The following is a 26158-nucleotide window of genomic DNA, read 5'->3' on the forward strand; positions in this document are numbered from 1 at the left end:
AACTTTATGAGTGGCCAAATCAACAATCAGGCACAGTTATAAAACAATGAACGCAATGGCGAGTTTCTCAAGGTAAAGAAATGCCACGAAACTGCTTCTCACTCAGTTGTCAAGTTACATCTGAGCCTCTAAAAATGAGGGACTGTTTATAAAAAGAGCTCCTATTGTCCAAATCCTCATGAACCTAGCTGTATATGCAGCACTTCCAGTGTAAAGAGACTGGAAGATAAAATCAATACTGACACTTTTGTTGATGGACAAACGAAAATGTGATTTTAAAAGACCGACCCACATACATAAAATACTTCAATGCAGTTTTTCTTTTTCCACTTTTTCTATCTACAGTATACAGTTACATTAAGCCTGTTTTACGCTAGTTTAGACATTTCTATATGTAACAAAAAATGTCTCGAAAAGAAAGCAGCTCGCCAATACGCACCAAATAAGTGACTCCATTAACTTATAATGACATATAGCAGCCCTGCCTCTGTCCCTGCTGGTAAGGTGCAGATCATGAAGAGATCAAGACTCGCCTCCTCCATTTGTGATGTTCTATTGATTTTCAATCCTTCTAAAATTTATTTCTGGTCATAAACGCGAAAAAACCTGCAATCTAATCCACAACCACTGTCCCGAGGTGAGTCTGCGTACCTTCTTACAAATACCCAGAAACTCTATTAATATTCTTGGTGGGACAGTGTTTACACTAACTCCCCATTCAAGGCTTGTGCAGTCCAAGAATAGCCGCGGCTTGGATAGTCGGTGCTTAAAACGAGGAAGGAAGTGCCGTATACCTTCCTCTCACTACACACTTGGAGAGATTAGCGGCAGCAGTAATCTGTTTCAGGACCATGGCCAGAGACAACGTTTGGATATGAATCTTATCGAAAGTTGCCTACGACTCTCTGTGAACCTTTACGGACACCAAACAGTGTGACGAAGTTTGTTTGGACAGGGTATCCGGAAAAGTGGGGCTGAACATGCATATTCGACTGGTTTTATATAAAGGGACTTGAAGGAGGCTCAGTCAAATCTCTGGACAGTCTGTCGCTGATTACGAGTCTCGTTTCACATGAAAGCGTGAGTTACGAAAGCTGGTGACCCAACCAAATCGGTTCTTTTAATGTGAGTAAGAAGCAAGAAGCCGGGAAGCAGAGGAGAAAGGCTGTGCGCTCAGTCGGGAGCGCGCAGAGACTGCACATTGGGCCGGTCCTGGAGACGTGAGGATGGAGGTCCGGTCGGACAGGTTTAAGGCCGTGGCAGCCAAAACTCTTGGGAAAATATACGGGTATGTAAAATCTCCTCCTCGGGGAACAGAAACAGAGCAGAAACATCTGCTGGATGACCTTTAATGTTAAAAAGGAGCTTTGTGTTTAGCGGTTAAGCTGCGGACCTGAGGGGAAGTTCATTCTTACTGATGCTGAAACATGGCCTGTTAGTCTATCAGTGTTTCTATTAAGAAGATTTAAAGAAATATAATGTCCAGAGGCCCGAATCAATAATATGGAAATATGTGTCCGCTTATAAATCTTTCATATAAGAAATGTGTACACAATAACTCGCTGTATGTGGCACTGGCGACTTAAAGTAGCTGATAAGAGATTAAAAAAGAAACCCAAATTAATTTTCAAACTCTCTTTTATAAGCAGTGTGTATCATTCTTTGTTCCCGAAGAACAAAAAAACAGAATGAAGTTACATTTCAGGCTCAAAATGTTCTCTCAGTGTAAGATGACCGCTGGATCGATATTTGGATCCATTTCTCCTAAGCTTGCCGTGCTCTTACATTGTCACATTACAGAGACACTGTGACACCGTGTGTGTGTGTGTGTGTGTGTGTGTGTGTGTGTGTGTGAGTGAGGGGAGGGGGTGTCCATCTGGAATTTTCTGAAAGACTAATAAAACTCTGTGTTTCACTTTCTACCATTTTTAGAGATTAGACAATGTTGATAATCTGCTCGAATTATTCTTCAAAGAGGAACTGTGTGTTTAGCGTAAAGCAGGCCTAAGAAGCCGGTCATCTCACATCTCATTGGTAGACAGTAACCTCTTTCAAAAAAACAGCTATTTTGTCATAAGAACTTGTTATATATCGGTTAGAATAACAGAAAAACAGACATTTAAGAACTCGGTATCATTTTAATGACTTATTGGGACACTTTTATAGGTTTATAGCGACAGTGCAACCAATTCCGTTGACACTCGGTGGCAAAAAACAAAACAAAGCAAAAACCTTCATTGGGCACTCCTGAGAAATAGCGTGTAAGAACCTGGGCAGTTATCTGATAGCAAGAAACTCATAGGTGGACTCCCCTTTCTTTCTCTCGGGATTTGATGCAGCGTCTAAACACTTAAATCCCCTCCAGAAATAGCATCTCCCTGTCCAAGCTGTCGGCCCACGTAAATCCCTGCAGGGCGTACACCTTGGCCACGTCTCTCTTCCTCTCTAGTAGCCACATAGCTTGTCATCTTGTCCCTCGCCCGCGCACCCCCCCTTCATAGCCGGGATTAGGACACCCGGCCTGCGGCAGAGAGCGCAGGTCATCTCACTGGAGCGCACTGCTCTCACGTGCTGTACCTGGCTGCTTTGCGTAAAAGGCTCACCGGCCTGCTTGACCGCGCGAAATCCGCACCTTACATTCGAAAATGACTCTTTATTTACTTGTTGTAAATGACTAAACCTTTAGCCTGTTTTATTATACAACTCTCCGCCTGATGTTTACTTCTCAAGCGTCATCTTCTTCTTTTCAAAATTGATTAGCGCAAATTAGCAGTCACGCGATCGTCTGTGATTTCAGTCAGTGATCACAGTAGACAGCTGGTACTTGTCTTTATTTTCAGGTTAAGCAGGAATTTGACTCAAAGACACTCTGAATCTCTTATTTATCTCAGGTTTTATCCTCAAAACATTTACCTGGAAAACTCGTTCCTCGAGAGTATTTTATGATTAACTCTCTAATACTTTTTTCCTTCGTCCGTTATAACTGCCACATGAGCGGATAGAGGATATTTTAACATTTTATATTAGGAGACTTAGTTCACTAAGTTTGTATTAATGCCATGGAGCATTTTCAGACCATCAACTTTCTCTTATCTAATCAATTATTCCAAGGTGTCCGAGTTGACGGTCTGCCCTACATTTGTCCTTGATGTATGAATTAAGAGATTAACCCGCTGACGGAACTGTATTGATTTAGGAAATATAGAATTCAGCTCTGCTATACTCCAATATTCAGAACTTTTACTTTTTTGGGATTGAGTTCAATTGTTCCACAGGAATGATGCAATCTGGGCTTTTCTACAAGGTGTAACGGGAGAAAGGGAGAGAAGGTCAGGCAGCTTTTAGGGATTACGACGGATTTTCCTTAACCTGGGGTCAGTCATGAAAAGTCACTGCAACTGATACAGTATAAAATTAAAAATATAGTGGCCCTTTATAATAAAGTCCTTGACCTATAGTATAATTTGTCAAAATGCTTTCACCACAATTAGTCTAGGGTGTAATATTCAGTATCGAAAATACTAACTGATTCCAAATGAGTCTAAAATGTCAGTGCAGCAGAGCAAGGAGGTTTTAAAGGAAACGAGACCTGCATTTTGAAGTGTTGAACACCTTTAGATTAATTTAGAAGGAGGCACAATTTATAATGTGACTATTTCTAATATAATACAAAACTTTAAGGCAATACAGACACGTTTTCATTCTTTACACAGTGTTGTTAGCAGTTTTGGCTGTATGGTGTAATCTCCCCTTTTCAGATTGTCCACATTTTGTTGCATTATACTTCATTTATTGTGTTTTCTGGTGGACATACCTTCTAAATAAATGACTTGGAGTGCCCCCTTAATCAGATAGGACAACTCTGAAGCATATTACATCTTGCGCACCAAAACAATGTGTAATTAGAATGAAAGAAGGGGTGTTTATGATATTCTATTATGCACATTATGCCCTTAACAATAATGTGCAATTGCAATGTAAGAAGAAGAAACATCATTGGCTGTTTCTTCTAAAATACCCAAAATATGTTAATTGCATAGAAATGCTCAGTGTTAATAATACCTTTCCTTTTAAAATGTCAGTTGTGTTTTGAGATGCTTAAAAATGACAAAAATTACATGGCAAATGTTGAGAAATTACATCATAAGTAGAGAGAGCTTTACTGTAAAGTGAGACCGAAAGCACTACAAGTGTACAGCTAGTGGAAAAAAAACTACATATATGGACACTAGGGAAATAAACTGGTGTAAAATAAGGAAGGACTGCTGTGAATTATGTGTGAGAATATGTGTGAGTCAGAGGAGATGCCGGTAAGGAGCAGAGTTAAAGATGAAAAGGAGACAGGAAGAAAGACGAGAGAGGCCAGCCCAGACAGAAATAGTCCAAGAGAGCCAGCGATATTAATAATTTAACAACGAAAATCATTAATATTTGATCGGTGTTGAAGATTGTTGGAACCCCTGCTTACAGTTACCAACAGAGCATGTTTTATAACGGCATAGCTGTTTTCAATCGTGTTGGTATTTTGTATGAATGTTCTGGACAGATTTGTTGGCAGGAACACAAATGGCCTCACAGCAGTTCTCTGGTAATAACCATGTCATTTTAAAGTCTGCAGGAAATATATTACATAGCGTGATATAAACAACTGCCTTAACTCCAGGGCCTACACAACAGATGTACTTATAAAAGCTTTTGCCACTAGATGAACAAGCTCTAAATGTTGTTGAATATCGCAAGTATGACACACAGATTTACTCACAACAAAAAAAGAGATCTGGGAAGTGTTTTGACCTGAGGTGTTTTGTCATATGTCCTAGTCACTTCTGCGATTTCCTTTGTTTGTCAACCTTCAGTGACCTTAGATAAAAATACACTTAAATCTAGGAAAAAAATATTACAGCATCAGAATCATAAGAATCACTTAAATGTGCCATCAGGACTGGGGTTTTTTTGTACAAAATTCAGCGTGTGAAAGGTTATTTTGTGTGCATATTTTGATTTGGATAATTTTATCAGCTTTGTTTGTGTTTGGTCTTGAATGTCTCACGCCATCCTTCAGTCTCCTTAATAATTACAATGATCACAATGTCTGTTTGGTTAGGAAGAGTATGGTGATGCATCAGAGGTTCACTGTGATCACATTTACCACAGCGACGTATACAACAGTGGAAGAGGTTTTCAAATTGCATGGCTGATCCAGGTCAATAGAAGCTGCTCACATGTATATATAAAACCTAAAGGGCAGTGATGTAGTAACTCATCCAGCTCAATGTTTCACAATTTATAAGATACTGCCTGTAAAATGGCAAATGTGACCTTGACCATGATTAGGTGATCAATGTTTTAAGTTTCACTAAAATCTATTCTTACATTTTCAATTCAATTTTATTTATATAGCACCAAATCACAACAACAGTCGCCTCAAGGCGCTTTATATTGTAAGGTAGATCCTACAATAAAACATTCAGAGACAAAAACCCAACAATCATATGACCCCCTATGAGCAAGCACTTTGGCGACAATGGGAAGGAAAAACTCAATTTTAACAGGAAGGGGGGGGGGGGGGGCACCATCTGCTGTGATTGGTTGGGGGCAGAGGAAGAAGACAGGATGAAGGACTTGCTGTAGAAGAGAGCCAGAGATTAATAACAAGTGTGATCTGACTAACGCTCTAACAGGCTAGACCAACGGCATCATGAACTCATTGGTCCTTTAGCTGGATGAGCTAAAAACTGATCTGTCACTTCCTACTTGTCCACCTCTGAAACATGAAACAATACATAGAAACTATTGTGGCTTTTAGATGCACTGACCCTAAGAAGATAAAACTGGATATAGTTATACATCCAATATAAATTAGATTTTATTGATACTTTTATTGATTATTGCCTCCATGATTGCTTTTTTTTTTGTCACTGTTTCACTGAAGTGTTTGTTGCATTCCATGTAATCATACAATGAATGTGATTTACAGTATCATAACCTGCTCTAGTCTTTTCCTAACCTGTCAAAATTGTGGGTAATTAAAAATCAGGAAGAGTCGGTTATGAATGCTAATCTGGTTCATTTAATCTCCTTTTGTTCAGTACAAGTTGTCAAACAAAACATTCCCATGATCTCTGCTCTACATTTGCACAGTTGATTTTTGGCTAAAAGCTGCAGGTTTGAGTTTGTGGATGTGCTTTGGCGAAGTATAGCCATACTCTGTGCATCTCTGCGATCGGAGCTGGACCTGCAGTGGTCTTATCTTACAACTCAGCTTTTCACATGTCATGTTTAATAGATGACTGCTACATTTAGATGCATATTTGATGCTTGTCGGAGGCTGACAGTCCGTGTGGTTTCTAAGGGTTTTGCAGTGAGGCAGAAGAGCAGCTTGCTTTAGGCTTTTCTTTTTTGCTGGCGGTTTCTGTGAGGGTGCAGCGCAGAAATCCTGATTGTATTAACTTAATGTGATAAGTTAAAGTGTTAACAGCAGGTCCCAGCAGTGGGATGCTAATGGACATTTGTGCTGACTGTGATTTTTTTTTTTAAGATGCTTGACTTAGCAGTCAAACAGACACCCAAGAGGACTGTCTGAACATCTAAACCCACTCACTTTCATCAGGCCAAGTTGTCAGTCAACAAGCTTTTCAGGATCTGTTTTCACTGTGCCAGCAGGAGATTGGAAAACCTCAGGCCCACTTACTGATTCCTCCGAAGTTAAATCAATGACATGCATTAGGCTTTCAGGACTTAGTAACTGTTGAACCTAGTTATTTCCTGTCACTTATGAATCATTGTTTAGCTTAAATAAATCAGTAAACAATACTATCTGCTAGGAGAAAGCTTTTTGAAATGACTCATTTGCATGCAAGAGTGTTTTGTTGTGTATTTTCAAGGTTATTTCTTTAGCAAGTTATGCTTAAGAGATAAGAAATACAAATATTTTTGTCTTTATTAAAGAATACAGTTTATCTACCCCCTCTTCAAAGATAACTTGTCAGATTTGTGATACAGGAACAATAAAGTGACCTAAATGTAGATGACACTTTTAATCTACCCACTTTTCCTCTCAGAGCCATCGAGAAGAAACAGGAAAATGGCGAGACCATCGAGCTGTCGGCAGAGGGCCGGCCAGAGCTGGTGGAGGAGAAGGAGATGCCTGTGGTGGACTGCACGTGCTTCGGTCTGCCCAGGCGCTACATCATCGCAATCCTCTCTGGCATTGGTTTCTGCATCTCCTTCGGTATCCGGTGTAACTTGGGCGTGGCTATCGTCAGCATGGTCAACAGCCACACCATCTTCAAAGACAACAAGGAGGTTATAGTGGTGAGTGACAGCAGATGAGTCTGAGTTAATGTTAAATTCTCCCCTGAAGTGACACAGCCAAATTACATATTGTGTAATATGACTGTTTATGTTTATGTTGTTTTAAGGTTGTTTTGGCCATGGGGGGTTGTGCTAGGTACCCTACATATGACTATATATGTCCAATGGACTCATAAAATGCTGAGTTAGGATTTAACAACATGAGAAAATGTTACACTGACTGGAATGATAAAACACGAGTAAGCGTAACAAAGTGTCAGATTATTAAAACTAACACAGCAGTACTTTCATGAAAATGATTTCTCTCTGTATTATCACCTGAAGGCAGCACCTCCTATGATCCCAAGCTAACTAGTCATAAAGAGAAGAGCAAATTTCCGCAACTAACCAGGACTGAACAATGCAGGCATCCTAAAAACCAACCCACCAAATCAAACAAAGTCAGAGTAAAAACAAAATACTGGCTATGAAAAAGGTTTATTCCAATTCCAGCTGTTTGATATAATTAGATATTAAGTATTGGACCACGCCTCCAAACACGCTGCTTCCGGTTCTCATCTATAGCTTCCCCCAGTTCTACAAGCTATTCCCTCTTGTTTACGTGTCTCACCCTCCCTCCCCTTTTCAGTTCTTTAACTTCTTCAATGCTATTTAGTACACAGGGATCTGCCAGGCCTGGGAGCCGCCGGCAGTTCCCTTTGAGGCCCCCCCCAAACCGCAGCTCAATTCGTGTCCAAGCATTCACCTTTACCTACTTAAACGTTGTCAAACCTAACATGAGGACGCGGGCCCAGCTAGTGAATGTTTGATATAGTTGAGAGATCTGGTGGAATACTTGTGGCTGGTCAGCAGATGTCAGTAGTGGTCAGCATCTGTTTTTTTATGGTTCTTATTTACTGTTAATTATCTAATGTCCACTTTTAGATGATGTTAAATACAGTCTTGCTTTTGAGAAGTGAAAGAATAACTCATCTGCACATATCCAGATATGATTTTAAATGATGTGTCTTACTGTGTGTCCCAACAGAAAGCACAGTTTGACTGGGATCCTGAAACGGTGGGAATGATCCACGGTTCATTCTTCTGGGGATACATTGTAACTCAAATCCCAGGAGGGTTCATTTGTCAAAAGTTTGCAGCAAACAGGTCTGTTAACCTCCTGCACCGTGCAAGGAATAATCAGCTTTTGTCGCACAGCATATTCAATGGGGTAATTTCTTCTCCGTGTTTTGTTTCTTTTTCAGGGTGTTTGGCTTTGCTATAGTGGCAACATCTTTCCTGAACATGCTCATTCCTACAGCAGCTCGTATGCACTTTAGCTGCGTTATCATTGTCAGGATCTTTCAAGGACTTGTGGAGGTGCTTCTCTCTCCCCTGAAGTGCAATGTGCTTCTGTTTACATAATGCAGTTGAGATTATTTACAATCATGCAAATTCCTACATTCTACTCCTATTCCCACAGGGAGTTTCATACCCAGCATGTCATGGTATTTGGGCCAAATGGGCACCACCTCTTGAAAGAAGTCGCCTGGCAACAACAGCCTTTTGTGGTGAGTCCGTGATCAGTGGCCCTGCTCTGCCTGCAAACAATGTGTGATAGATTAAGACAATTAACAACAAATATATCTAAACAATATCAAAATAAAATCAAAATTTTCCTGTTTTAGGTTCTTATGCTGGTGCTGTGATTGCCATGCCATTAGCTGGAATCCTAGTCCAGTACTCAGGATGGTCATCTGTCTTCTATGTGTATGGTAAGACGCCTTTAACCTGGGCCTCATTTCAAACCCTTCAGTTTGGAATGAATATGCATTTTTCTAATAAGCTAACTGTTGTTGATACATGAAAATGCGGATGCTTGCGACGACACTGAACGCACACAGTAGAGCCTCACTCATAATGAAACTATGAGAAAAGGAAAACCACAACAGACCAGCGCCATAAATACCAGAAGGATGTAGTCTCATGGTAAAAAAGAAATTACACCACATGTCGTGTCAAAACTGTTATACGTTCGGACACAGTACCGTGGAACGAATCTTGAGCAATGCCTTAGTTCTTTTTATTTTTCGACAGCGCAGCAATTTATTGAAACAGCATATGTGACAAAAACAGTTTTAGTTCAATAGTTCAGTACAATTGTAACAAAGTTGAAAGTCAATATTTGACTACCTTGATTCTTTGGCACACAAAATCTGAACTCTTTGAAGGACATTCAAAGCTCTTCTTTTGGATGTTGGTTGCCTTTTGTTTTGTTCTCTGGGGATCCTACATTCCTAATTAGTGCTGAGGTAAACTTGGGGAGGCCAATCCACAACTGTGTGTTTTCCCTGTTTCCCTTCTGTCTTCTTGACAGCCACCCTCCCACTGAGACAAACTCTGTTGAAGCTTCAGTGAACAATAGATTGATGTATTTCTTGGGAGCACTTAAAGTCACAGTGTTAGGCATTATTAAGGTATTAGCAAGTGCTTAATTCATTATTTTTGCAGCATTACTCCTCATTAGTTTGACATTCATAAAAACAGATATATTATTATGAATGTTATTATGATTATTAGTAGTGATGTAATACCAGTGATAGTTGTACATGATGTAACAATAACAGACAGATAAACATATCTGTATTTATAAAGCACATACTAAGGAGGAGTAATGATATATAAATGATTAATTAAGCACTTATTTTACCGTGTGACACTTTTATGAAGTGCTACCAACGTTTTTACTCTTTCTTAAGGACTTTCGGATCGCCTTCATTTGCAGATAGTTTTTTTTAGATGTGCCGCTTCCTCTTTTGACCTGCAATTGTCCAGTTTCGGCAAAACTTTTAAAGGAAGCACTGCACAGCATGCTGAGATATGCTCAGCACATCTCAAGTATTTTGAGTGCTTAAAGATTCAGCAGACAGGTCTTTGCGAATCACTTTGTTGGTGGAAAAAAATATTTTTTTTGTATAGAAATGGAGCAAATTATTTGTACTAGCAATGTGTAGACACAACACTGGTTCATCCCTCGAGTCGGATCAGCTCAGTGTCACGTGGCTTAACAAATAAACACATTCTTCTGAACATAGTCAGGCACGGGTACAAAAACTGGCCTGAAAAGTAATCGACGTCTAAAGAAAAACTCATGAGGGCTAAAGAACCATTGCTCAAGACCACTTTTAAAAGTTACAGCAAAGTCTGGGTACTTGGAAGAAGAATCTAAAGAAATGAGGGGTCTTTGTTTGCACAGTATTGTAATAACAAATGAGTTAGTGTGTAAAAAAATAATCTTTTTTCTCCAATCTGCCTGTTCCTTCCCCAGGAAGTTTTGGTGTTATGTGGTATTGCTTTTGGATCCTGGTCTCGTATGAAAGTCCGGCAGCTCACCCCACCATCACCGAGGAGGAGAGGAAATACATTGAGGAAAGCATTGGCGAGTCAGCCCAATTTACAGTAACGGTCAGTACATGCAACAGATTTCTCAAGATCTCTCAATTAAAACACTGCACTTCATTCAAGGGCATTTCACTAGTTTACAGGATTGCTATGAAACCACGTTAAAAAAAACCCTCTTAAAAATAGGTGAGTTTATATGCTGATTCAAAGTGAGATAACGGAGATGATAAACAAGCAAACACTGAGTCAAAAGCTCAATTGTTTATCTGTCACAGTGACAGATTTAGAAACTCTTTGTTAGCACTCATTTCTGTATCTGCAGTCAAGCAAAACTCAGTTCCACACACCCTGCTCTGTTGTCGTTTGTGATGCTCGTTTGTTTCAAAGGAAAACATTTAAGAAATTAATTAGTTACGTGTTCAAGCAAAGAGCTATACACGTTTGAGACAAAATCAGAGAACTTCTTTACAAAATCACTAAAATCATCATCACATTTTTCCCTTACAGAAATTCAACACACCGTGGAGGGCCTTCTTTACCTCCATGCCAGTGTATGCCATCATCGTAGCCAACTTCTGCCGAAGCTGGACTTTCTACTTGCTCCTCATCAGCCAGCCTGCTTACTTTGAGGAGGTCTTTGGGTTTGAAATTAGCAAGGTAACACGTGCAGCCGACAAGCAAAAACCTTTCAGCAGTTATATCAGAAAATAAAGGACATCACTGCAGCTTTGGTTGCGTGTCTTGCCACTGCAGTGGTAAATTTAAATGTCCTCATTTGTACCATTGCAGTTTGCACACCTTATATTGACAAATCATGAAGCACTGACAACAATTTTTCACCTTAATTTACTAAAATTTAATTTTTTAAATTGTGTTATTCTATGGAACATTTTTTTTTAATATCAATTCATTTATAGGCTGTTACACTGAAGCATTTCTATTTTAGTGTTATTGGTCATTCAAAGCTTTGTCTCATATTAACACATACACCCAATTTAGAATCACTAATTAAATATCCTGTATGTTTGACTGAGGAAACCAGAGTACCAGAAGAACAACGGCTTTAGGGAGGATTTCTAGAGCCATTCTGGCACCATTACAATGGTCTGCACCACCCTGCTGCAAATAAGCAACAGGAGAATGCACAGAGTGCAACTGCCCATTGACAGGAAATGCTCTCTATGTTCCTTCCGCAGGAAGGATCCTGGACCTTGAATTTTTTATTACAAGATCCTGATGTCAGCCATCGTTCTGATGTCTCAGAGCATTATCTTGACAAAATAAAAAGTGTGTTGTACACCTCTCTCCATGCTTTTGCATATGCTATATCTACACTGCTGACATTTATGTTCAAGCTCAACTTTGACCTTTAATGAACTTAAATTTTTATTTAAAATCTTGGTGAAAAATAAGAGTTTTCTAAATTTGTTTTTGTATTTGAATGTAGTTTGTCTTTCAAAACTGCACCTTAAAGTCTGGAAGAAACTATATGAATATGTACTTTTCTGTGCCTCATAAGCACGTTAGCTTGAGCTCCAGTCCAGGCAGATTATAACTGTAGTGACAGAAGTTGCTGCGATAGAGTGGTGAACAGTCTTGGGTCCAAATGTAAAATATTTCCTTACCCAGGTTTCTGAGAATGTACGTACAATAACATGGCAGAGATCGCACTGTTTGTGCCAACTTCCATGGATGTTTTGCACCTGTTAAGGCTTTTTTCTTGTTCTCATCTAGGTGGGGATATTGTCTGCTCTTCCTCATCTGGTTATGACCATCATTGTGCCCATTGGTGGCCAGATTGCTGACTATTTGCGATGCAACCACATCATGACCACCACGAATGTCAGGAAGCTAATGAACTGTGGAGGTAAGAAAGAACCAACTAAAGGGAAGGGAAAACGAAAACTTGCATAAATGAAACAATCACATTTGACAGGACAGAAACAGCCTGGGAAGTCAAGGGCAATGTGGACGTGCTCACATCTGTGAAGAATAACTGGCAAATGCCAGTCAATCGACACAGCACCTGTCTGTGAGCACAGGTCTCATTCAAGGACATCGAGCTCTCATGCCACGCTCATGGACTCTCATTATCTGTGCAGCCTGTAAGGGCTGCAGGTTATGCTTCCAAACTGGACAGACTGACAATGCAATAACTAAGTGCTCCCTTAATTGTTTATGGAGCAGGGTATATATGGTCCTTTAATTTTGAGAGGTTAAATTGGCACATACTCAAAATCTTACATAAAATTATTTGAATTTTATGTTGTTTTCTGCATGCGCTAACTTTGAAGTGAGTCAAGCGACACTGAAGAAACAAGCACAGTAACACGACTGTGGTGAGAAGTCATTTACCACATAAGGCAAATGATGACTCACCAATAACAGAAGCCCTGCCACTGTCTGCTATTTTTACATTGTACAGAGAAACCAAACAGCAAACACCAAAGTGAAATGCAGAAGCTTGCACTTATCTCTAACCAATCGACAAGACTTCCAGGCCCATTCGGTTAGCGAAAAGTGTGAACACAAGGCAACAAAATAAGCACTCACACTGTTATATTTTAAAACTATTTATATGTCTGTTTTTTGCTTGCTTGCATCAGGGTTTGGGATGGAGGCTACCTTGCTGCTGGTAGTTGGTTTTTCACACACAAAAGGCATTGCCATTACATTCCTGGTCCTGGCTGTGGGTTTCTCTGGTTTCGCCATTTCAGGTGAAATATGAAGTGTTCCTTCAAAGATTTTAATCATAAATGATATGTGACTGAAAGTTAAGCAGCTACATAGTTCTGTTTTTATCACAAGATGGTAATAATATTAATGGTTCCTCACAAGGTTTCAATGTCAACCACCTGGACATTGCACCGCGGTATGCTAGTATCCTCATGGGTATCTCCAATGGCGTAGGCACCTTGTCTGGGATGGTCTGCCCACTTATAGTCGGTGCCATGACAAAGCATAAGGTGAGAACTGTTTCTGAATTTGTGACTCTAACTGATAATAATGTGTGCTTGTAAGTGTAATCAACTTTCTCATGGTTCTCTCTCACGTTTTCCTGGTAGACGCGAGAAGAGTGGCAGGGCGTGTTTCTTATTGCCTCACTCGTTCATTATGGAGGTGTTATGTTCTATGGTATGCATAGTCTCCTTTCTTGTGCTTAACCGGATCAACTACAAAAATTCTGAATGAGGAAAATTCAGCAAAACTCTGTATACTTGTCAGCTATAGCAGTCAGTGAGTTTGTGTGTCTGCTGCAGGTATTTTTGCATCTGGAGAGAAACAATCTTGGGCGGAGCCAGAGCAGCTGAGTGACGAGAAATGCGGGATCCTGGACGAGGACGAGCTTGCAAATGAGACGGAAGAACTGTATCGCACAAGCGGTGGAGCGGGCTACGGAGCCACGAACCAGGCATCGGATCCCAACGGAGGGGGCATGGCTGGGGGAGGAGGAGGAGGCTGGGTGTCAGACTGGGACAAAACTGAGGAGTATGTCCAACCAGCCGGAACCAATAATTATCTTTACGGAGGAGAGGGCGACCGAGAGTTATAACGTAAAGCCAGCAGACACAGTTTATCAGCAATGTGGAATTTCACTCAATGGCATTAAAAAACTGGTGGGAATGTGGGGATGGACAATTTTCAGCAGGTCTGACTATTTTATCATAAATTAAGAATTTCACAGAGACTGCACAGTAGAGATGAAGACAGTAGTAAACGTAAAATGTGTTTGTGCATGAGTGCAGTCGTTATACGCTGTGTGGCAGAATGGTGTCACCGGCCCACCTTCAGACATGTCGGAGGACGGCTTTAGGCCTGGTGTGGCGTTCTTTGATGCTTAGTCATTGTAACTGTAGAAACTGGACTGACATGACATGGATTTCATTTCTATGCCTCTTATTTGTATTTTAATCACTCGTGATTACACATCTTTAGGCGCACAATGATCACACTGACTTTTCTTTTTAGGAGAAATTGATATCTATTGTCAGATTAGTTTCAAAGACAAGATTTTTCATAGGGGTGGCCAAGAGAGAAACAACCTGCTGTAGGTTTATGTATTAGTCTTCCTAGTCACATGGTACATTTACTATATAGAATAATAACATATTTGTTTGATTTTTATTTTTCACCCTTATCTGATTTAAAAAACAAAACAAAAAAGATCTGCAACCACCTGTTGAGATACTCTCATTCATGGCAAAACAGGTTTGCTGAAGATATAGTAATTTCTGGATGTAATTTTTCCATTAATATATAGTTGAACATAGCCACCCATGGCCACCCCTTGTCTCTGCCCCTGGCCCCAACAGGTTTTTGTTTTTTTGGTTTTCTTTTTCATTATTGTCCTTAATGTGCACATTTTAGAAAAAAAAATCATGTGCCAATACAACACAATATATAATGTTCTGTAGTATTGGTTTATTCATCCACTGAAAAAGGAACTGAACATCTGCAAATAACACCACATCTGGCTTTCTGGGAAGTCTACATAGACATTTTAGATGCAGTTTTTAACCACTGTATGTAGTGGACTACTACCTTGCCTACTAGCTGTCATACTGTGAAAAAAAGCATATAGGATTAGTTTAAATCTCCAGAACATCAACATCCTCTTTTAAAATTAGACTCTTAGGTTAGAAACTGTTTTTCTTTCTGTTTCTTTCTGTTTCTATTCTTTCTGTTTCTATTTCTATTTCTAAATAGAAACAGAAAGAAATTTTGCAAAAACAGAATTTTGCTTTGTATGATTAACATCTAATACGTCCTCTATTGGTATTATTTTGTTCTGCTCCATCTGTGTTTGAGGCTGGCATCAGAGGAAGCAGTTTGCTGTCTCCAGTGAAGTGGCAAAGCACAAACAGCACCAAGCTGAGGCTGTGGGATCAGTTTTGTAGCGCTCTCATTTAAAGATGGACTTTAAATTGAATTCATGTGTGTTTAATAATCCATAAAATATCAATTAAAACCAAGACCAGTTAATAAAAATGCTGAAAATCCCAACGGCATTTCTCTGTACAATTTATCTTTGTTAGTACATGTAGTCATGTATCTAGTTAGTCATTAACTAGTAATGGGATGGTACTGTTTACTGATAGGATTGATATTAAATGTTAGGATTTTTACTATTTCTGTCATTTTTCATTCATTTATTGTTAAATGTTCTGTTCTTAATTATAAACTAAATCTATGTGTAAAGGAATGTGGAAAAATACTGAAGAATAAAGCTTAGAGGTGATAGCTTCCACAGTAGTCACAAATCTTTATATTTGGCAGTTTACCCTTATGCATTGCTGCCATTTTAATGTTTTAACCTTTCATATCAGACGGTACAGAGTACGTCTCGCTATAAGTTCATTATTACGCCTGATTTGTACTCCACTGTAAAACAAAACATCTGTTTTCTCCATGTCAGCTCTGTTTCATGCATGATTCAGACACTAAGTGTGCAGGTCTTAAACATTCCTGACCCTTGGTTTCATGTTACCCCTAATGCTCTGCTCCATCCCAGACAGAATATTGATCACTGAGCTTAACTGTGAGCATTTGGAAATGAAGCGGAAAAATAGATTTTGACGGCACAGCCGGTAAGAAGCACAAAGCCTTGGGGTCTCTAAAATCAGTGGTATCATCATGCATCCATTTGTGATTGAACATATAACATATTATACAGTATATGATACCTGATAAGCAGCACTGCATCCGGTGTAATTTACTTGCCCTATTGCATGCCAGTATGAATGTTGTGCAGAGGCAAAGGACACAGTAAAGAATGGACTTAAGAGAGCCTGAAGACCTAAAAAAAAATTATGACAGTAAAGGGTCAGCATTAGCTTTCTATTGAAATCAAATATCTTGTGTGTGTGTGTGTGTGTATAAAACCATTACTGGAACTACTGTAGATTTCCTCTATGATCACAGCAATACATTCTAAGTTTTCAAACCACAAACAACGACAAAACATGACATAGCATATTACCATCGTTCACATTTTATTTAGCACAACCAGTAAGAAATGCAGAAGCAGTGTGTTAAATAACCAACACCCTATTTTTCAGTAGTTTGTAGAATCTCAAGCAGCAGTAACTTGAAGTGTCAACTCACTGGCTGCAAGTTGTCCGTTCTCTGCGGCTTCAAAACAAGCCTAAATCATTACCCCTCCACCTCCGTGCTTGACAATTGGTAAAGTTTTCACATGACTGCAAATTGGATCCTGGTTCAAATAACCTGTGTGGCTCAGACCCCACATTACATCACTTTACATTACAGGGGTTAGGGCTGTGTTCGATAGGGGACAAACATCTTCTCTCTGGTTGTCTGTCCAAAACACATCGTTACAGAAATTGTTTTGCCATCTTTAAACAAATGCATTTTTCATATTCCATGTGAAGACACAGATAAAAAGTAGTTTCGGTCCTGTGTTAAAACTGAAAACACTAACTGTTCAGCTGAGAAACTGTAACAGCTGTAATTTATCACAGATGGGTGTGTTCATCCTTATCACTTAAACACAATCACATAAACACCATGACTAAAGCTGAACATGTTAGATAATTACATAAGGCTATTTTACATATTGTGCTTTTATTTTAAAACCTCAAAGTTTCAAAGCTATGAATTATATTCCTCCCAGTGTCATGGTCTGTGTGCAGGTAGTCAGGAAAAGAAGCAAAGTGCAGAAGTCATGGAGGCAGAAGTTAACTTAACAGAACCTCAGCTTTATTGCTAGCAGAGTACTAAAACTGAAATAACACGGGAACAGAACACAGAGGCAGATACGGTGGTACGACGCAACGCTGAACATATGAAAATACAGACAATAAATACAAGAAGAACACGAGGGAATGAGACCAGATGGGGGACACAGCTGATACAAATTAACTGATGGGACACAAAACTAGAAACATCAACATAAGACACAGACCTTCAAAGTAAAACAGGAAATCCATAGAAAAAACTCAGAGGCACTGAACTAAACTTATATTAAATACTAGAAACTAAAAATTACAATAAAAATACACAAAACACTGGGTCACAGACCCAGGACTGTGACACTTAGACTAGCAGCCTCACACTGTAGCACAGGAGACACTGCAGGACATAAATGAATAAAAAATGACACAAAACATCTTTGTAGTAATAATATTATCTCAAGCCTTTATTCCTGCTATTTGTTTTTTAGCTATTTGTACATATTAACCAGCATCTGCGTGTGGACAGCAGAGAAAGAATTTCATTGTACAGAGAAATGCCTTTTCTTTACACACATGACAATAAACGCTTTAAATCTTTGAATCTTGAATCGTGTACAGTCTTTCAGCACAGAATATTAAATAATCTACCGTATGTACAAAAACAACAACAAAAAACCCTGAAAGCAAATGCAAAACGTTTCCAAAACAAAACAAAATCCCGTAAAGGCAAAACTTTTTTTCCTTTTAACACGACTCAAAATGAAAAAAAAAAAAAATCTTAATGTCTCATTCCAGCATTTCAGAAGAGAAAAAGAAATAAAACAATGTCAATAAAACCGGTCAAATAGCATCTCAATTTACTGGTTGCAATACATTTAGCCACAATACATCTGCGTTGTATGTGTGATTTTATTGAGAGAAAAATGTTATTGATATTAAATGGTTGAATATAGGACGCTAAGCAAGGGTTCGTTTACACTGAGCATAAATTTGTGATTAACTGATTTATACTAAATGGTGGAAACCGATAAAAGACGAGAAACACAAAGTACTTCAATCGTGTTGCCTTCAAAATAGAAATTCAGCAACATGACAACAAGCTGATCCGTTATAATCAGCATGACTTTAAAAAGACAAATAATGGTGTGAAGATGATTCATTTTTGTACGAGGAATAGTTTAAAAAAAATTAAAAACTGACCGTGGAGCTTGACTCACTGTTGCCTGTACTCTCAGGCTGTAGCTTCCATACTCAAAAAATGATGATACCATTTTTGTAAAACAGTTTATCTGATATTGACCTGTCAAAATATTACATAGTATCAATTAAGAAAGTGGCTTAAGTGCTAAAAGGAATCTCACAGTGCAAAATATTTATCCCATTGCTGATGAGCTAATTTATTTATATTTCTGTATATATCACAAAGAAAAACACAGCTTTCAGAAATGCTCATTATACAGTACATTAAAAATATGATGGAGAAATCTAAATCATGTGATAATGCCTAAACTAGATGAATTAATAATGTGCAATGATGTAAGCAGAAACGCTAGTGAGCACTGCAAATATTAGCTTGTAGCATCAAAGCTGAAGGACATGATCAGTTAATAAAGCAGATTATTTGTAGACATTAAACTGAATGTAAAGTGTGGATGTGTTGCTTGCTTGTTGACTTGGTGTCACAAAGTGTTTGCTGCTCTTTTGGATTTTGCTGAAATTTTACTCTGTATCATTTGATTTAATTAATATATTAGAAACATTTCTCCCTGCCATTGAAAAAATTGTTATTGTAAAAACCTCACTCTAGCTGTTCCCTACAGTCTCTCACAGATTTATTTTCATTACTTATTATTGATTGTCAATCTGTATTGACACTTTCACGCCTGAAAGACTCCTGGAGTTTGTCAGATTTCTTAAACATTCATTCAAATCAAGGAATCTTAACTTTGAGATCGAGATCAACACATCTGCATGGTTTAGGTTTGCAGCATTAAACCTGTTTCTCCTGCAGTGGCGCAGCGCCTTTTTTATTCATTCGCCCGCTGTTGCAGACTCACTGGGCTTATCCTTCTTCCCTACTGCTTCATATCCACCCTCTCCGCCTGCTGCACCCTCCACCCCTAAAGTGTGGTATACCTGCTCTTTCATTTCGCCTTTCTTCAGTGCTTCGTATCCACCCTCTCCACCTGCTGCTCCTTCCGCCCCTAACGTGTGGTATACCCCCTCTTTCATTTCGCCTTTCTTCAGTGCTTCGTATCCACCCTCTCCACCCGCCGCCCCTTCCGCCCCTAAAGTGTGGTATACCCCCTCTTTCATTTCGCCTTTCTTCAGTGGTTCATATTCGCCACCTTTCGGCTCTCCGCCTGATGCTCCTGCAAGGGTGTCGTACTCTCGCTCCCTCCCAGATGCCTTCTCCAGAGTTTCATACTTGTCATCACCTCGCTCTTTTGATCTCAGTGCCACATCCTCATAAATCCGCCCTGAGAAAAGTACGGCATGCAGTGTGGTATGAATACAGTGACTGTTACCATACCTAAAAAACAGTAAACAATCCAAAGAAACAAAAAAATGCTACTCACCTCCGTCACTTCTTCTCCTACGTCGTAAACCTACCACCACTATCACCACCAACATCCCCACCAATACCAACAATATTCCCAACACCATCCCCAACTTCCCCTCCGTCTTAGGTGGTTTTGGAAGCTTCCATGGATCTGTGGGAACAGAAAATATATAAATCTAATAGTCATGAGTCTCCTCGTTGTACTCCCATTAACTTCATTTCAATAAAACTGAAGACGTAATGAAAAATATGCTTACCAGAGGTGGTGAGAATTACTTGGTTACTTCTGTGAGTTCGATCCTTATCCGTACACCAGTAAATAGTCTCATCGACATTGAGGTCAGCAGTTTGAAACACCATACTGTTATTGACGTCCTCCAATTTCAGTGAAACCATTTTTAGACTTTCTCCACCCCTGCACACCCAGCACCTCCACCCTTTCAGACCATCCTTATTTTCAAGCTTCAGGATAACTGCACCTCCCTTCCACATGTTCTGATAGCCTGTCTCAATGGTGAGTGAAGCGCTGAGACCAGATTCTGCAGGACAAATAAAGAAAATCATCTCATTATTATGTGTGAATTGTGAATTTACCTTTAGATCTGTGGAAGTTTGAGCTCTAATATGTGTTGATTGTGAATTTACCCATGATATTGACTGAAACAGGGTCACTCTTTGTCCTACTGGTCTCGCACCAATAAGGGCCTCCGTCGTTTGAGTTTTTAATTTCCACTTTCAAAGTGTCTTGTCCGTCGATTGTCTCAGCATTAGGTTTGTGCCATGTCACTGAGCTCGCACTTGGATTGCATTTTAAGTAAACTGTATCCCCAATGAAGGCCATTTTAAATGCAGGTACCATCAAAACTAAAAAACGAGAGAAAAAGAAGAAATGCAATCAAGTATTTGTGTAGCCCTTCTGAGAAAAACTACAAATACACTGTTGCGCATACTGAGCAAATAATAAAGGGCAATAAATGCAGTACAGCGTGTACAAGTGACATTTTTAGAAGTAAGTGAATATGGATTACCTTGTGGTTTTTGACATCTTACCATGAGTGGCAACACTGTAACAAAAGAGCAAAAAAGTGCTTTTTAATTTGAACAAATTTACCACCAAATGAGATTTTTATCTGTGTGACATTGAGCAGGTACTGGCACTGTTAAAACAAAGGAGAATACAAGAGCATGTTCAGTGGAATTATTTCAACAAATATGAAGTAACTTAGTGGTTCACGGACTATTTTTTAAATAAAAAAAATACATTTGTGACTCAGAGTAACCTAAAATTACTGCGGTTAGGATTAAGAATTTTTAAAATTAAGTATAAATTAGTATTTGTTCAATTCAGCTGTAATTATGAGACACTGGGTGTTGTAAATATAACATTTTAGTTGATAGACTGGTGACCTGTTTAGTGCCCCCCCTCCTTTCTCCCATTTGACAGCTGAGTATGCAAAGGCCGCTGTAACCCTGAATTGGACAAGTGAATGGATGGAAATAATATTTGTCAAATATCTGCTTAACTGCCTGCATATGTATGAAAGATTAACTTTACATTTATCCAACACGTTAAGAAAAAATAATATTATTCATCATTTTGAGAAAAAGTCGAATCGTGGAGAAATGCCTTGTTTAGATGAGTGAAACAAATTAATGTGAGACAACATCTTTATTGTGTGACGGTGTAACCATCAGTCCTGTTTCCTTGCATCTGTCCATTACCAGTCATTTCATTTTGTACAAATTCACTCTTCTACGTTTGTGTGGTTTTCCGTCTGACCACACACAGCTTTCTGCACCATGTTTTCGGCGTCCTTAAACTGATCACCAGACTGTGTTTATGTGTGCAAAGAGAAATAAAATCTGTCCTTGTTACACATAAAACCCGATTCATTAAGAGGAGAATTCTCCTTGATAAAGCCGCTGGAATTTCCACAATGCAACTTTTGTCTCAAATTAGATTTTTGACTTTAATCATTTTTTTCTTAATGTGGTCCTAATACTCAGTCGTGGCACTTTGTCTAGAAACAACAACTCTTAACTATACATCTTGACTTTTTTCTCAAAATGATCAATAATATATCTTTTTTCTTAATGTGGTCCTAATACTCCTTCATAAACATCATACTGCTTCATAAAATCATTTGTCATAACTCACAAAGCTTTTTTCTTCAAATTAAATAACTCCAGCGAAACTGTCAAATATTTTTTATATAATGAATAATAGATAACTCCTGTTACTTAAATGCTAACTGCAGTACAGTTTTTAATTTTTTTCTCAAGTTTAAGAAATTACAATTGCAAAGTTATAAAAATAATTCCCAGCTATGTTTGCTTCATACAACAAAAACAAAAGTCCTGCATCATGTCTCAGCTGGCTTTCTTACCTGCAATGAGCAGCAAATGCTTTCCACTCGCCATGATCAAAGGTACGACGGGCAAGAGAAGCTTCACTTTAACTCAGTCACGGAGGAGTGACAAGTGACTAACTGGCTGCTTCCCTTAATGAGTCATGTTGAGGAAGTTGAGGGAGGGCCATGCATAATAGTACTGGAGGAAAACTATTTTTTTTAAAAACTATCAAATCATCTTAGTATACTTCAGCTTTTGACTTAGATTTTTCCTCAGTTTTCCTCCTCCGCAGTATTTTGTCCTATAATGCTACGGACAGAGAAAAACGGGAATGATTGCGGCAGTTTTCTTCACACAAGTGATAAAACTGTTCCAGTAAGCTAAAAGAGAGGAGCTTGGGAACTTTGAAGGGTGGGAAAGTTTTAGCACTCCGAAAGCTTTCCTGTGATAATGCAGGAGAGGGCTCTGGGGACACTAAAGGTATTGAACATACATGCTTACCTCATATAACGGTGAAGAACACCTGAAACAAACCACTCAAGTGCGCCATTTTATTTATTTATTTAGTTGGTTAGTTCTTCTTTTCATAAAGGCCTTTCCATATTTCATATTTTGTTTGTACAGAATTAATTTTTTTTTACAGATTTTGTTCACAGAAGAATCACATAAGTAACTGAGCTCACTTTCCTAGATAAGACAATTCTTAAAATGTAGTTTAAATTATAGTACAACACAAAAATAAGTGGGTTTATCACAAAAATTAGTTTTTTTTGTCATGTGAAAGGTACAGTGGCACGTTATTGTTCTTTGTAGAAAATATCAAATTTAAAAAAGTTCCTCCTGTTTTTGTTGCTGTCGTGTTTGTTTTGCAGCAGATGCACCCAAGTGTCAACTAAACATATAGGATGCTGTATTTGTCTAGTAGTTAGTACCGTTAGTGACAAAGTGCGGTATAAAGGGTAAGAGACAAGCTGTAGAAAGCAAAAGCAAAAACAGTCAAAATACCAAAACCAGATTGAAAAAAAAGTCGATCAAGATTTCAAATCTGTGACTGCTATAGAGAAGCTCTTCATTTCATTACGAGTCACAGATAAAGTTATAAAGCAAGGAAAGCTATAATGTCTCAGCAAGAGCTTTCAGGTCTAAATTCTGTGATTAATAATCATAACTGGACTGATGATGCGAGTCATTCTGAGGTAAAGTCCCCTTTTGGCAGAGATGAAAACTACTGGCTTCTGTTTGAAATTCCTGGAATAATAGCAAAGATGTGCAGACCGAAGAATAAACCCGAGGCTTTTGCTTTACATTTACAATTTACATCTTACAATTTATGGGGATTTTATTTATTTATTTATTTTGGAGTGAATTAAATTAAATCTACCACATAATGGGATCAGTCTGGTACAAGTCAACTGTATGAGTTGGTGAGCAACACTGAGCTGCAGGATTCTGGACTTCCAAACTAAATACAGGAATTCCTGGGCAGAGTGAGCAACAGACCTAAGAGAATGTGCGGCGCTTTTATTTTTCAACCAGCCGATATGTGAAACAACACAACTCAATCTCATCAACAACTAACAACCTGAGTGAATCTCTGTTTAAATATCATAATCAGACTCAAAGAGAGTTCTTTGTTTCTTCACAAAAAAAAATGGACTTCAAGAAATGAATGCACACTAAGCACTCTGCAGTAGTAGAGACCTTTACAATTCCTTGCTGTTCACATCTTGGCTGACCTCACATGGACCACAGGCATCTCATATTATTTGCACACTCCCCTCCCTCATCACTTACAGCCCATCTTCTATCAGTCCACATCAGAGAGCCTTCTGACCACTCACCACCATCTCGGGTGGCTGTAGCTCAGGAGCTTGGTGATTCAGTCTCTGGCTGCTCCAATTTTTCCATGTTAAAATTTGATATACTGATTGTTGCATAGATATAGAAAAAAAAGTGCTCGTGTGATTGAGGCAAGTTGTATAAAGTGCTTTGAGTCTGGTAGAGTAAAAGAAAAGCGCTATGGTGTGGTTTACCAGTGGCCTGAGTTATATGAGTAGTAGAGTGTGTATCGGTTAACTCTATCCTCCCTCAATTGTATTTAAATTTAGCTATCTTCAAAGGAGAGTCACACACTAAACATGTTACCCTTGTTTCTCTTATTTTTCTTTATTTGCTACCTCATTGTGTTTATCTTGAGCAACACTTTGGTAGCCTTGTCAGCCTATTAAGATATATGATGCATTCAGTGTTTTGCAATTTCTGAAGAGGTTGCCTCATGAAAGTTCTTAGAATAGGAGCTTTTCCTCTTAGTTTTTGTTTTGTTTCTTCCAGCATTGCAGTATAAGTGTTCAGAACTGACCTTCTGCTCAGTGTTTGGTCTTCATGAAGCAGTTCTGAGAAATTCAGGGGAAGCTGTTGCAGTTTCTCACCAGTTCAAACTGTTGCAAACCCTTATAAAGACTGAGAACAGAAACAGGGTGAGATGAGCTGTACTGCTGTTGCTACCACAACATGATGCAAATCAAAAAGAAATAAAAAGGTCATGGTGACCACACTAAGTTAACGCAAACCTAGAGTTCCCCATTTCAGGTTTAAAAACTGCATTGTAGCACTAAAAACTTTAACTGGAAATAATCTTCAGGTCAAATAGTTACATGACAGTTGGTGACTTTATATGCGCAGGTCACATCAGGACACTGGGTGGGTTTTACGTGTTAGATCACCCATGGCCTAATGTAACAGCTAACTCAGGGCTAGTTTAAAAAAAAACAACCAAAACAACTTCCCCTTATGGAGGCAAAGCTGAAATAAAGAACTAACAAAATAAGAAGTGGATTTGTCTGCCTTAAAAACTGACAATGTGCAGTTTCTCCTCTTCTGTTTTTGTTTCCAAGAATTTAAACACAGGAAACGTTTTTTCTTTTTAAAAAAAATCTATTTAGAAATAGATTTAAAAAAGCAGAAGAGATAGAAAGCCTAATCCTTTTTTAAAAGACAACGTGTTTCTACTGCTTTCCTTTTCACCTGTTTCTTTCACATTATTCTGATAACTTGAAGAAATGTATGCAGTATTTCAGTTACTTTAATTGGCCACCAGAGCCCAGCACTGCATCAGTTTTCCTTGAGAATAACACATGAATGGGGCCTTAAGCCAGATCTGAGCCTGTTTTTACTGAATGTCTTTATGCTAAGCACTTCTCCAATAAATATATAAAAAACTATTTAATTTTAAGAGTGAATAACTGCATTTAGGGCTATGAATATGCAAATCAGTCTAAGTTTGTGAGTGCAGAACTCATAAAATGGGATTTTTATTCTTAGGCTAACATGAATGCAGTTGGGTTTGTAGCGTTTCAGTTCATTCACACAGCAACTGTGACTTGAATTTTTTTTTTTTTACACCAAACCAGCGATTCAAAGTGCTTCACAGCTTAAGATTCATAGATCAATATTTTGTCTCTCATCCTTCCTCTTTTCTCTTTTTTTGCCTTTTTGATTCCACGTCTACAAAAAAGCTGAATTCACTAAAACACACAGGAAAATAAATAAATAAAAATCTACCCAGCATGTTCTTACTACTGTACGCTCCATCTGCCCATGACCCACTTTTCTCTCCTTGCTTGAGAGGGTTAACACAGAAAGCAGGAAGAAAGCTAGTTTCTCATTAAAAAAGACCCAAAAAAGGACATTGGGTGGCAAAAGCAGTGTAAGCATCAAGGTGGGATGAAAAGTGTGGTGAATATGCACTATGGAGTGGCGCACCATTAAAGCAGAGCAACGACTAGAGCTCTTATCAGGGGTAACAATGCAGGTGTCATGTTGTCCTTAAGAGGCTGGATATGGCAGGATTCAT

General features: G+C 38.7%; 2 protein-coding genes across 3 annotated transcripts; one reads left to right on the forward strand and one right to left on the reverse strand.

The window, feature by feature from the left end:
* Window positions 1-785: 785 nt before the first annotated feature.
* On the forward strand, window positions 786-19400 carry LOC147323084 (vesicular glutamate transporter 1-like). The gene is made up of 13 exons (XM_086303234.1): window positions 786-1288; window positions 7062-7314; window positions 8342-8460; window positions 8559-8673; window positions 8777-8864; window positions 8982-9068; window positions 10622-10758; window positions 11203-11352; window positions 12430-12562; window positions 13302-13412; window positions 13534-13661; window positions 13761-13830; window positions 13956-19400. Exons 1-13 carry the CDS (start codon window positions 1227-1229, stop codon window positions 14246-14248), a joined length of 1746 nt encoding a protein of 581 aa, XP_086159360.1. The 5' UTR covers window positions 786-1226; the 3' UTR covers window positions 14249-19400.
* LOC147323085 (uncharacterized) lies at window positions 16819-24752 on the reverse strand. Of its 2 annotated transcripts, none has more exons than XM_086303236.1 (6): window positions 24665-24752; window positions 20982-21017; window positions 20599-20817; window positions 20211-20492; window positions 19970-20104; window positions 16819-19870 (listed from the first exon to the last, which is right to left on the reverse strand). In XM_086303236.1, exons 2-6 carry the CDS (start codon window positions 21004-21006, stop codon window positions 19422-19424), a joined length of 1110 nt encoding a protein of 369 aa, XP_086159362.1. In that variant the 5' UTR covers window positions 21007-21017; window positions 24665-24752; the 3' UTR covers window positions 16819-19421. The 2 variants fall into 2 exon arrangements, with proteins under 2 accessions (XP_086159362.1, XP_086159361.1); XM_086303235.1 differs by lacking the exon at window positions 24665-24752 and adding an exon at window positions 22341-22428.
* Between the last annotated feature and the right edge of the window lie 1406 nt (window positions 24753-26158).

The sequence above is a fragment of the Aulonocara sp. 'chitande type north' Nkhata Bay genome, linkage group LG8 (assembly GCF_057382095.1).
Source record: "Aulonocara sp. 'chitande type north' Nkhata Bay isolate Kocher_YH1m ecotype deep benthic linkage group LG8, A_spYH_male_GT1.1, whole genome shotgun sequence".
Taxonomy (NCBI): domain Eukaryota; kingdom Metazoa; phylum Chordata; class Actinopteri; order Cichliformes; family Cichlidae; genus Aulonocara; species Aulonocara sp. 'chitande type north' Nkhata Bay.